Source organism: Castor canadensis, chromosome 7, assembly GCF_047511655.1.
Source record: "Castor canadensis chromosome 7, mCasCan1.hap1v2, whole genome shotgun sequence".
In the NCBI taxonomy this organism is placed as follows: Eukaryota; Metazoa; Chordata; class Mammalia; order Rodentia; family Castoridae; genus Castor; species Castor canadensis.
In genome coordinates this window covers 50491464-50504613 of record NC_133392.1, presented here as the reverse complement: position 1 = coordinate 50504613, position 13150 = coordinate 50491464, and the positions used below count along the sequence as shown (strand labels likewise).

Below are 13150 nucleotides of genomic sequence, written 5' to 3'. Positions count from 1 at the left end.
CCATTCCTGCAATAGTTCCAACAGATATCACCAATAGAAACTTTTAAATGATGGGTTTGGAGAACTCTGCGTTTAAAAACACATTGAGAATTGTGCACCCCTACTTCAGTGGGACAGATGCTCTTGTGCTGGAGACCCTTTTATACCTCACCCTATAAAAACCTCTTCATCTGTCTGCTTGTTCATAACTTTATAATAAACTGTAATCTTAAGTATAACATTTTCCTGAATTTTGAGAGTTTCTCTAATACATTTTTGAATGTGAAAGGACACAGACCATGAGAACCCCCATATTTATAGCCAAGCTAGAGAGAAGTGTGAGTAGCCTTGTTGCTCCATTGTGGCTGGCTTTTGAAGTGGGGCAACTAATGACAGTGAGCCTTCAATTGAATTGAATTGAATTGAACTGAATTTAATTGGTCAACATTCACTTTGTGTCAGAGAATTTGAGGGTCAGAGACATTTACTCATTCATTTACTCATGATGCTCAACACTTTACTTAGACTTTTGGGTTAGAACATCTATCCTCCTTTCTACACAAAATTTAGGTTCAAACTTACCCACCCAAAATCTGTGGAGTTGAAAAATGTCAAACTTTTATTTGGTAAAAGGTGGACTTTATCAATTTCTCTCTCCAAAGTATTTTTTAACAAGTCTTAGTTACTTCATAGACATCCATGTTTTTTATAGGCCATTTCCTGCTTTCCCTTAATCATAATTATAAGAGAAGTTACTGAGAATAGAGTTCCTAACACCCATATTACACACTTCACAATGAATCGCCACAGCTGGGCAGATTTGGACCTATAAACCAATTCCTCTTCCCTGTTTCCCTCTTCTCCTCCCTGCAGAAAACACTAGAACTCCTGCTATAATGCAGTGACCTCAAACATGGAAGCAACTCTGGAAAGAATTAATCAACCCCAAATATAGCCAAAAAACAATCTGCAAAGTAGCCAGTTCTTAAGGCCAATGATCTTATCCAACATTTTAACTTTTCTAAAGAAGTGAGTTAGTTTCTCTCAACGGGGAGGTCCAGGATCCATCATCTGTCATTTGATTTACTTGGTAGAAATATGGAATTTTCCACAAATATTTTAGGCCTTCAATGATGGATCAAGATTATTAGAGTATTATAAATAAACAATGTCATGTTATAAAAGAATATGAAATTATGCAAATAAAGTTGCATTAAATTTATGTTTTTGAAAAAATTTTAGTTACAATGAGTATCTTACAATCTAAGAGTAGGCGAAAAAAGGCACTATTCAGAGCAGCATAAATAATATGATAACAAAAAAGTGTTAATGGCAAAAGGTATTTCCAGATGATCTTGGTTCTTGCTCTCTGGCATGGAAGAATCCAAGCAGAACACGTGGGTGTAAATGGAGTTTATTGAATGTTAGGGAAGAGAAATACAAAGTGGAACATGGTGTGGCCCAGGTGGAGTCTACCAGCAGAGAAAGAGCTTCTCTTGTTAGGTACTTTAAAAACTTACGTTAATCTATGGGAAGGGAGGAACCAGTAATCAATGAGTGGGGAGTCCTGAACCTTCCCTACTTCTAGTCTGCTTCAAATTCCCCCAGAGAGACAATATTCCAAAAAATTCTTTTTTGGGTGTTGCTGAAGGGGGACAGTCCATCTTCAGCATTTGCTTCAAGCTGACAAGGGGCAGCAGACCCTACCTACAAGGGGAAATTGTCTATCCTATATCTTTCCCTTGGGGCTCATTTGGACACAAGGTGTCTGAATTATTTTCCAGCCCAGTCAAGGTTTCTCATGGAGATCTGGGTTGCTCATTGATAACTCATTCATTTATAGAGATTGACAGCTGCATTGCCTCATGATTTGGGTCCTAAAGGCTTTTATCCTGGAAGAGATAAATTTGGTTTAGAAGGCATGACCTGAACATGAACATTGGTAGAAGCATCAGAAAGGGCCCTGCCAGGTGCATCAGGAATGATAAAGAATTTATTTTTTCACTTTGAAAAGTGACAGAGTCTTACAGTTATTATTTTTATAGGTGTTTGTTTATACCTGTAACTATTTTTAACCTTTAGATGGCCCTCTATGGACTGTCATTATGATGGGCATTTTTACATTAAGGGCCAGGTGTACTGGGGGCAGGTGTCAGTCCAATTAGAGGTTAAACATTCATGAGTCAGTTCTGCACGGAAAGAAGACTCACAGTTTCCCTAAGTAGAAGCTAGATACCATTGAAAGTCATGTTGACTTTGCTTAAAGAGAAAGTCATGGCCAAAGACACAAGTTTGCCTTTTGCCAGAAGCCTAGAAGGCTTAAATATTAGCACACATGCATTAGAGTTCCATTTTAAAATCTCTCAGCTTTGGTTCATTTTAGAGGTCTAATATAATTAATTCCATCTGGATCTGGAGAATTTCCCTTATTTGTGAAGTCTTTTTAAACTGTCTCAGGTGGCTGAATGCCATTTGTTCCTCTAAGAAGTTGGGGGATGCTGACCACTTGGGAGTTGCATCCTCTTAAACTATTCCTCTGAACAGTTGTCTCTGAAGATTCTGCCAATTTGGCAGTTTCGTCCCTCAGAGGAGGAGTAGCTTCTCCTGGAAAGTCATAGCTTCTTGCAGAAAGTCAGATTTTGTCCCATGGAGAAGGGGGAGTAACACATTGAACAGATCAAAAGTCAGAGCAATGTGACCTTTTTTGGCCAAATTAAGCAACAAAGAGATTTATTTTTAAAAATGGCTCTTAGGCTGGGCTTCATTAAATCTAATTCTCTGTTCCATAGGGGATGTACCAACACCTTTATATTGCTGTAGTGTCAGCAGACAAGAGTTACAAAGTTTTTACAAGGAAAATACACAGTGATCCCAATATTAAGGATGTCTGTCCTGGTTGATAGGTAAGTACTTGTCAGAGTCATTTTTCATGGGCTTGCCTGTAAATGCTCCTGAAGGATCAGAACTGTAATGACAAACTTAAAGTAACTATGGTTATTCACAGTTTAAACCTTGAATTTTGGTTAGGTAAAGTAACAAGTCAGTGGTTGTCAGTACTAACAATTAAAAACCCTAAATTTTTCATGGTTATGAGAAGGCAGTGTTAGTAATCCAAAGAGCCCCTACTTTAATCTTTAATTGTAAAATATATATATAATGTTTATCTAGCCAATGTCAGGTCAGGTAAGCCAATGTTTATCTGACAAACAGATATCAGGCCTAAATGGCAGAGCTTTTAGCATTTGTCATAAAAAGCAGAAATGTCAAAGACCTTATTAGATAGAATGTACCTTAGATAAAAGAATGATAGCTGTTTACATGCATACATTTTAACTCTATAGATGATTTATAACATTTAGATACATGTACAAGGCACTTGCAGCATTAGAACCATTTAAAAGAATTTTTACTTAGTTTTCTCCTAAGGGCCCATCTCTCCACTCTTGCATGAGGGTTTCTTAATGGGATGCTGATCCCAAATGTCCATCAGAACTATTATACACTGGGCAAAGAGGCTAATACCAAAAACAACATGTAAAATGAAAAGATAATAATATAAAGGAAGACAATTTGTAAATCAACAAAATAAATGTCTCAAATGATTAGATACAGAAACAGAGAGAAGGGAGTAAGCATAAAGTTAGGAAACCCAGTGACTCAGAACCATGTCTTGGATGTTGATAAAAAAATCATATCCTGGACTACAGATGTTAACAGAATGGTTTGGGAAACACCGCAGGGTTGTTGTTGACCTGCATATAGCCCTTAGAGCCCAAGAATAACAGGCTTAGTCATTAAGAGGTAATGAACACATAATTTAGTAATTAACTTTTTGTTGACCCTTATAAAAATTAAGATTATCATCCCATCTGGAGGGTGAGCTTTTGTTTGATTTTGGTAAAATTTTGCATCAGCCTGTAGCACCAAAAGTCCCTAACAGGTATTTTGGTGAAATAGAAGCCCATTTTCAAACACATATTAGTACCTTAAATTTTGATCTTAGAAAACTTTTAACTATAGTCACCCTAATCACACACATACACACACACACAAACTTATAAGCTTTAAGACCTTAATTTGTATCTTGAAATAACCCTTCTAAAAACCCAAATTTAGATAACACCACTTTTAACAAAACTCTTAGCAACCTTATACCTTTGAAGACTCATGAGGAAAATTAAATTTAAGCCTCTTTTTAATAATAGCAATCTATAAGAACACATGGGTCAATAAACCTAATTACAAAAGAGTTAAATGTAAATTTCACTCACAATAGGATGAAGCAGATTATCATCCATAAATTTTCTTTAGTCCTAAAGCAGAGGATATTCAGGCCTGATTGGGATTAGAACTTTAGATTAACTTTTGAGACAGTTGTGTATATTAATTTTATAAAAATATCTTCAGAACCATCCTAAAGACATCTTCACACACACACACACAGATGTTTTGACCTAGACAAGCCAAAGAATATCAAAGTACACATATATGAGCTCAAAAACCAGTAAAAATTAAGTGGCCACAATTGTTAGGAGACAAAGACATACATAGAAAACATATACAATGACACACAAAACAATCACATGAATTTACAGTGCACTCTTTGTTTTGTTTTTTTTTTTTTGGCTTACATAATAGAAATTTATTTTCATGCTGTGGCATGGCTCAAGTGGTGGAACACTTGCCTAGCAAGTATCAGGCCCTGAGTTCAAACTTAAGAATTTCAAAAACGAATTAATAACAATGGTAAAAAATACAAATTTATTTTCTCACATTTCTGGAGGCTGGAAGTTCAAGATCAAGGTGCCAGCAAAGTATGTTTCATTCTTCTCTTGGTTGTAGGTGACTGCTGTCTTGCTGTGTGCTCACATGCCTCTTTTTTTTTTTTTTTTATTCACATGTGCATACATTGTTTGGGTCATTTCTCCCCTCTGCTCTCCTCTCCCACCCTCTCCCCCTGTGCTCTTTAAGAAATCATTTCTTCATCACTATCTTTAGCAGACTTGTCAGCTAGGTTTTTAAGTAGTCTATAACAGATTTTTAACACAAACACTCTATTCTTTGTCCAATCCTGTTAATGTGGTACAAATAACATGTATAAAAGCTATATTACTTTAGAGAATTTTAATCACAAGTTATAATTTTTCAAGAGGTTGGCAAAATGGCATCATCATTGAGTTTCCTATCCCTAGGGAGTGGCAAGATGGCACTGAACACGTGGTGACTTCATTATGGTTGCAACATTTCCTGTGACCACATGGTCTCCCCAAAGGGGCTTTCAAATGGAACACAAAGACATGTTACATGCAACATACAGGATCAAAATAGCAAGCTGTTATAGGAATAAAAGGCACTTCCCCTGGAGAGATAGTTGTTACTGCCCAATATGAGTTCGTCACCCTAAGGAAAAGACCAAATAATTGAAGCAAACTAAGGTGGAATTTAAAAGTTTCATTGCTTTTCTTAGATGTAACATCATTTGATCGTTTTGGAGAATTATTCATAGGCTGCAGTACTTTTCCCTCTTTGAATATAATGTCCTGTCTTTTAGTTTTAAAGGCTTATCTAAATTTAGGATTACCAGGGCTAGGGCAAATGCCAGTTAACCTTTAAGCTTTGAGGAGCTTTTTGTTGTTGTCCAGTTTATTCCAGGTGTTTATAATCAGATCCTGGGATGCCTCATAAAGGGGCTTTGTTATTATCTACAAGACCAGGAACCCAAATCCTTTAGAACCCAGCCATTTACAGATCCACAGTTTGGAAAGGACCTTAAACAAGTTTAGAATCCGACATACTACATTGAGCTATAGAGAACAAAGCTTCATTAATCTCCAGCATTAGAGTTAATGTTGCCCCTTGCAAAAAACAAAAAATTATTAAAATTGAAGTATCATGATGGAATAGATTTGATTGCCAAGAATAAAACCTCTAATTAAATTGCCTTCAAAATATCCACACATAAGGACCCATTCTTTTTAACCCCTCGGCTGTAAGTAAGCCTAATATCTTCTCTGTAGGTAATGGGGCATTTTTTATACAACATGCTATTTATGTTGTACTTTGCAAAATATCAGCAGAGAATAAAGTTCTGTAAGGAAAACACAAAACAAAACCAATGATAATAAATATTTAAAATAGACAACTTGTTAGCCAGATACTTGCTAGAAATGTTTTTTGGAGCTTGATTACAAATGCCTTAGAGAAGGATTCAAACTGCAGTTGACAAAAACTTAGAACAATTATTGTTAGAATGTTTTTAAATATTTAGCAATTTGACAAAACAATTTTTATTTAATAGCACATTTTAGGATACAATTATGATGGGCAGCATTAATTAGTACCATTAAGTTCTCCTTTTTTCAAGTATGTATTTCAAATGTGTGTTCTAGTGTAAAAAATGGTATAGACAGAATAAATTCCACTCTTTAATTTTGCCTTTAGAGTAAATGAATTTTAAATAAGTTTTACAACATTTTTTTATTAACAGATATACTTTATGAGTGACCAATGTTTAATTATTAATTACTTAGAAAATTTAAGTACATTTAACATTTATGGATAGCAACAACTAATACCACAGCTACACACATGTCATATATATGTTAATTTAGATTGTACCTTTGAATGGAATTTAGAATCGTTGGCTAATATAGGCAGACAAGTCCTTGTTAGTTTCCCCAAGAGAGGAGACTTAGAAACTATCTTAGACTCTTGCAAATACAGGGGAATGTGACCCCTGCAGGCCATGGGGACAAGAAGAGCATAGGTGACAGCTGGGACCAGGTGCCAGGGCAAACAGTGCGCAGGGTAGGCAGGCAAGGGAATGAGTCAAAGGAGGCCGAGCGAGAAGGAGAAGGCTGTAGATAGGTCAGGATTCTCATGGAGGCTATGGAGTGGGTCTTGGGGCATGCAGCTGCAGCCAGGCCACCACACACTGCAGATGCCACCTCTGCGCTGGGGAGGCAGGGCTGTAGCGCAGGCCCACATAGAGGGACAGGGCCAGAGAGCTACGCAGTTGGTTTCCCCCAGTGCCTCAAGCCCTTAGGCCGCTGGTGGCGGTGGATGCACTCCTCCCACAGCCCGGGTGGTCGTGCTGAGGCCAACTTTTTTTTTCTTTGTGTCTAGCAGTTCTAACCATCTGGAAGGTGTGAGCGTCTCCCATTCACCCTACAGAACCGTGCCAGCCAGTTGCGTGGGTGGGGGTAGAGACCCAGCCTGAGTGTCAGAGTGCCCTTGGTAGTGGGCAGTCCTGTTTGTCCCCAGGAACCACATGGCAGTTTGGGCCAGGGAGGTTAGAGACCCTTGCGTGAGCTCTCCATGCGCCTATCTCATAAAAAGAGCTGGGGTGAAAAGACCAAAAATCGTATGTTCTCCCTCATATGTGGACATTAGATCAAGGGCAAACACAACAAGGGGATTGGACTATGAGCACATGATAAAAGCGAGAGCACACAAGGGAGGGGTGAGGATAGGTAAGACACCTAAAAAACTAGCTAGCATTTGTTGCCCTTAATGCAGAGAAACTAAAGCAGATACCTTAAAGCAACTGAGGCCAATAGGAAAAGGGGAACAGGTACTAGAGAAAAGGTTAGATCAAAAAGAATTAACCTAGAAGGTAACACCCACGCACAGGAAATCAATGTGAGTCAATGCCCTGTATAGCTATCCTTATCTCAACCAGCAAAAACCCTGGTTCCTTCCTATTATTGCTTATACTCTCTCTACAACAAAATTAGAAATAAGGGCAAAATAGTTTCTGCTGGGTATTGGGGGGGGGAGAGGGAGGGGGGGAGTGGGTGGTAAGGGAGGGGGTGGGGGCAGGGGGGAGAAATGAACCAAGCCTTGTATGCACATATGAATAATAAAAGAAAAATGAAAAAAAAAAAAAGAGCTGGGTGTGTGTGTGTGTGTGTGTGTGTGTGTGTGTGTGTGTGTGTGTGTGAGTGAACCTCTGCTTAACGTGGTCCATTCCGTGGGGTGGTACTGGCAAACGCAAATTGTGTGCCTTGGGGTGATCACGGAAGTTTGAGAGTCCCGCTGGTAGACAGCGCTGCATACCGGCACCCAGGGTGCAACCCTGCCCTGCCATTTATGGGGCTCAGAATGGGTCTCACATGTGGAGTTTATGTCCTGGTGAGTGGTGTTTGGGTCGAAATATTGAATGGAGGGGCACAGAGACAGAGGACAGAGAGGTATGGGTTAGAATAAAAGAAATTAGTAGAAAAAGAATCTTGAAGTCTCACCCTTGACTCCTTGCTAGCTTCACCAAATGTTAACAGCAAAAGGTATTTCCAGAAGATCTTGGTTCTCTGTGCTCTGGCATGGAAAAAAAAATCCAAGCAGAACACGTGGGTATAAATAAGTTTTTTTTAAGTTAGAATAGAGAAAATACAAAGGGGAGCATGGTGTGGCCCAGGTGGAGTCTGCTGGCAGAGAGAGAGCTTCTACTAGGTACTTTTAAAGTTTATGCTAATCTATGGGAAGGGAGGAACCAGGTGACTCCATCCAGTAATCAATGAGTGGATTGGAAAATAGGCTGTCCCGGGCCAGGTGAGGGTGATTTGGGCCATCCCTGGGCAACCTATATATGAGTTCTGAACTTTCCCTACTTCTAGTCTGCCTCACAAGGTCCATACACACCAAAAAGAAATCAGGCTGGAAGCACATGCATCAAAATTTTAATTATATTTCCTTTCCCAAGTTTTCTATGTCAACATCTGCTCACTTTTTAGCATGAGTTAATTTTTTTCTTTAAGAATTACTAAGCAAAATGCAAATGGCAAGAAGTTCAACAGTTCATAAATTTGCTCAGTAAATTGCTCCCTATCAGAACAATAGCAAGCAGCTCATTCTTTTCATAATGAGTTATTTCATTTTTTCTAAGATGGGCACAATCTTAAATTTATCTTAATGTCTGAAATTAAGTGGCAACAAGACCTACTTTCCTCTGTTACAAGTGTTATCAGCAAACCTCTAATGAGAAATGCAATTTGACAAATGCAAAGGGTGGGATGCCTGGACAATGAGGAGTATGTGACTCGCTTGAGCTCCCAAAATCCACAACAGAATCTTCAAGCAGTCCTTTGTTCTCCATCAGAAGTCACCCAAGAGGCCCATGCATGACAATGAGGCCTCACCTTCCTAGCAAAAGCACAAGGCAGCTTTTAACCAGATTTAATTTTTATTCTATTATCGAAGACTGTAATGCTACTCCTTGTTGTACTTAGCAAAAGCTAAATGACAAATGAAGTAAAAAAAAATGCATTTTAATGGTCAAACATTTCTTGGGTGGAAATAATGAGCAATGTGTCCCAACATTCATCACTAAACAAAAAGCTAAAATCTGAGGGAAACGCAAAAAGCAATACAACACTACAGTGATAACCAAATTGCTTTCACATTTCCCATTTCTTGCTTCATAACAATTGCTGCATACATGTGGGAGATTAAATGGTATTTTTACACCAACCTTCTAAACAGCTCAGAATATTTTCACATTCAGTCAGGACCATAAGATGAAAAAATATTCTTTCTTCTTTGATTCTGAATATAACTGAGTCTTTTTTTTTTTAGAAAATGGGATGGAAGGAAGGATAGAATCAGAAGCTTCTCTACTTCAGGACCACACTTTTAGGTTTCTATCCAATACTTAACAGGAGAGATGCACATGGCCACCCAGGGGTCCATTGCTACATCCTAGCTGCAGAATTCAATTACATTAGGTACTTCACGATTCAAAGAGCCTAGAGTTTACTAAATGAATTGCATTTGTAGCCAGAATATTAATGATTATTATCACACTTTGCCCATAATAATCCTCCAGTGAGTCATTTCACAAAAGTTGTCATTTATTAAAAAAAAAAAAGTCAATGAAAAAGAAACTCATTTTCAAAGCCAGATTTTTTTTCTACTTGTATCTTAGCAAGCTCTATTTCCTGTCAGGAAGTCTGCATTGAAGTTTAATTCTGTGCTAGTTTTCAGGTACAGGGCACCCATAAATGCATAAAATTCTGAGAAATGATCTTCTTACCCAGGAGTTTTAAGGATTATTCTAGTGTTGTAGGTGCATTAGGAGCATAAAAAGATACTTATTTAAAAATACAACTTAATTACACACAATCTCTGAGGATAGAAGGTCAAGAATCTCTGACTCTTTTTTTTAAAAGCTTATTCCCTGAGTGATTTTCATGCCCACTAAAATCTGAATATTGCTGTCCTAAATTTTCAAAAGAAAGTTTTCTTTAGGAATAAACTCATGAGCAAGTCATAAAAAATCAATACTGGAAGAATTAACTTACCCCAGCTCATCCACTATCAGTGTATTTTCCTGAAGGTCTAGCCTCAACAAAAAGAGTTCTGTTCCTAGAGAAGTGCTCAAGAGTATACTTGACCTCGTTAACTTAGAAATCACCAGGATAGGTTGGAATGAAGTTTCATTTAATGATCTTTTAAATTAAACATTAGGTAGTTTACATTCTGTATTTAGCCTTTCAAGAGCTATTCCTGTCTGAAATTGAAAGCTGCACTTAGATCTGTAGATACCAAGAAGGAATAGCATAGACAGAAGGACCAGAAGTAGAATATCAGCCCGACTGCCTGTAAGCTACCAATACACATACCAGAAAGCCACTCAGAAAAATTCAAACAAACATGAGTGAGCCTGGGGTTTAGGTTCATGTGTCATGGGCAACTTTAACTCAGGAAGAAAGAGAGTGATTTTTCTCAGACATATGATAGAGGATGACACAGAAGAGAAGTTCCCAAACATCTCTGTATATTTGAGCACCTAGAGGGCTTTCAAAACAACAACAGCAACAATAACAAAATAAAAACCCAAAACACTTCATTTCCAAGCCTCGACTTGGTGTTATTGAAATAGTGCAGAAAGTTGCAGTTTAAAGATGCTTAAGTGATTCTCAAATGTAGCAATTCTTTGAAAATAAAGACTTTTCACACACTGACAATAATGATTAGAAAAATAACTCAAAGTTTATATCTTATATTATTAACTTTGGGGCATTACATTTATAAATAAAAGGCATATAAATCTTTTATTATTATTTGATTTTTTAAAAAATTTTTGTGCTTTTTTCATGATCCTAAATACCAGAGTTTTCACCTCTGAATATTTGATGGATCATCGCTCTATTAGTAATGGAACAGGATGGAAGTTTTGATAGATAGATATACAGATAGATATGTGAATATATATTCACTCTATGCATACTGATAAATTTTTCAGTACATAGTGGTGGTACATTCCCCCTTAGGTAAAGTTGTGATATCCTCCTGTTGGGTTAACTTCTTGAATTTTGTGATATCCTTCTTTATAAGAATCCTGCTTTTTGGATATAGTTTTTACATGCTATCTTTTTTTCTGTTCTTTCACTTCCTTTTCTCAAATTTGACAGAGATTTCTTGTTAGCAAAATATTGTTCGTGTAATTTTTAAACTTTTTATTTTGAAATAATTTTAGTTACATAAAAGTTGCAAAAATAATATCAATAGCTCACCTATATTCTTCACAAAGCATCTCCTCACCTTAACAACTTGTATAACCACAATAAAATTATCAAAAATTCAAATTAGTATTAGTACATTACTGTTAACTAAACTCCAGATTCTATTCCAATTTTGCCAGATTTTGTATTAATGTCCTTTTCATATTCCAGGATATAATACAAGATCCTTTATCATATTTATTTGTCACTTCTCCTTTATCTCCTCTGGTCTGTGACATGTCCTCAGCTTTTCCTTTACTTTCATGACTTTGATGCTTTTGAAGAAAGCATCATTTATTTCATAGGAAGGCGTTTGCTTCATGTTTTCTCATGATTAGATTGACATTAGGCATTTCAGGTGATATGCCTTTCTTGGTGCATTATATCAGGAGATACATGATATTTTATTCCTAGTGATGTCAGCCTTGATCATTTGACTAAATCAGTGTCTTCTGGGTTTCTCCGTTATGAAGTTATCATTTTCCCTTTGTAATTAACAAATATTATGGAAGGTGTAGTTTAAGTCTATGAAAATATCTTGTGTCTCATCAAATCCATTAAATCTAGCATCTGCTGGGGAATGTTGCCTGAAATAATTTTGCAGTAGTGATTTTTTATTTTCCTCATCCCTTCAACATTTATTAATTGGAGTTCTTGGATGGGAAAAAGCTCCCATTTCCCCTCATTTATTTATTTAGTTAGCTAATTATTTATATCAGTATGTTTTGGGATATAACCTGATACTATCATTATCTATTTTCTTGCACCAATTTTTCTAGTTGGGCCACTCAGAGTTTTTTTCAGGTTAATGCCTTAGTCTTTTGACATGCGATGTTCCCACCCTTTTTTAGCACTTCTTCACTTTCTAAAGAAAGTACTTTTTAGCACCATAATGACAATCTTTCCTCCTCTTGTTCTAGCCCTGCAACCAACCTCTTTTCTCCAAGAGATCCTGAATCCTTTTATTGGAAAACTTCATTTAGAATCAAGATCTGAGCATTAGGTGTGCTCATTGCTACTGATTTCTAAGTTCTTTTAGAAGTCTGAAATTAGAAATATAGGTACATATACTAGCTCATGCTTACATACACATCTATATTTATCTCTGTGTGCACATGGTATGAGCATGTGTGTTTTCAAATTGATTCTTCTGATTTCAACCTAGCATGTTACATGCAATATATTTATTTGTCTAAGTCTAGTAGTTGCATAATTGCTAATCTCTATTCTTATGAGAAACAGTTTACCAACTAGACTCTGTTTGTATATAGTTCTTTTGTCTTTAGGTTTACATAATACAGTCCAAAATGCTGTTTTCTAAAGTAACTTGAGTTGATATTTTTTTCCTCATTTTTGGTGTCTCATTTACAACACAGATTCATTTGTTATATTTACAATCCATTTTGGCTTGCCCCTAAGTCCTGGTTGCTTTTTAAATTATTTGTATATAGTGAGACTCACCTATCACAGATACTTGGGTTTTCACAAATACGTAGGTTGTGCATCCCACCACAGCCATCACAGAGAACAGTTCCATCACTGCTGCTCCTTTACAGGCAACATTTCCACACCGTCCTCCTTCCCAAGGAAACCATTCATTTGTGTGACATTTCAAAATGTCACCTAAATAGAATCATCCACTATATGGCCTTTTCATTTGACTTCCTTTT

The 13150-nt window shown here is 36.9% G+C and overlaps 1 protein-coding gene across 3 annotated transcripts in view; it reads left to right on the top strand.

Annotated features, from left to right (window-relative positions):
* Nucleotides 1–13150, top strand: part of LOC141424793 (uncharacterized) — a 352524-nt gene that overhangs the window by 249695 nt on the left and 89679 nt on the right. For 2 of the 3 annotated variants that reach the window (XR_012449702.1, XM_074078899.1), the window contains exon 4: nucleotides 2769–2882. The exons of the other annotated variant lie outside the window; for it this stretch is intronic. Coding sequence is in view for 1 of the 2 variants with exons in the window: in XM_074078899.1 (XP_073935000.1) it covers nucleotides 2769–2848 (80 nt within the window). In the remaining variant the exon portion in view is untranslated. The remainder of the gene's footprint in view (nucleotides 1–2768; nucleotides 2883–13150) is intronic. 3 annotated transcript variants of the gene reach the window in all.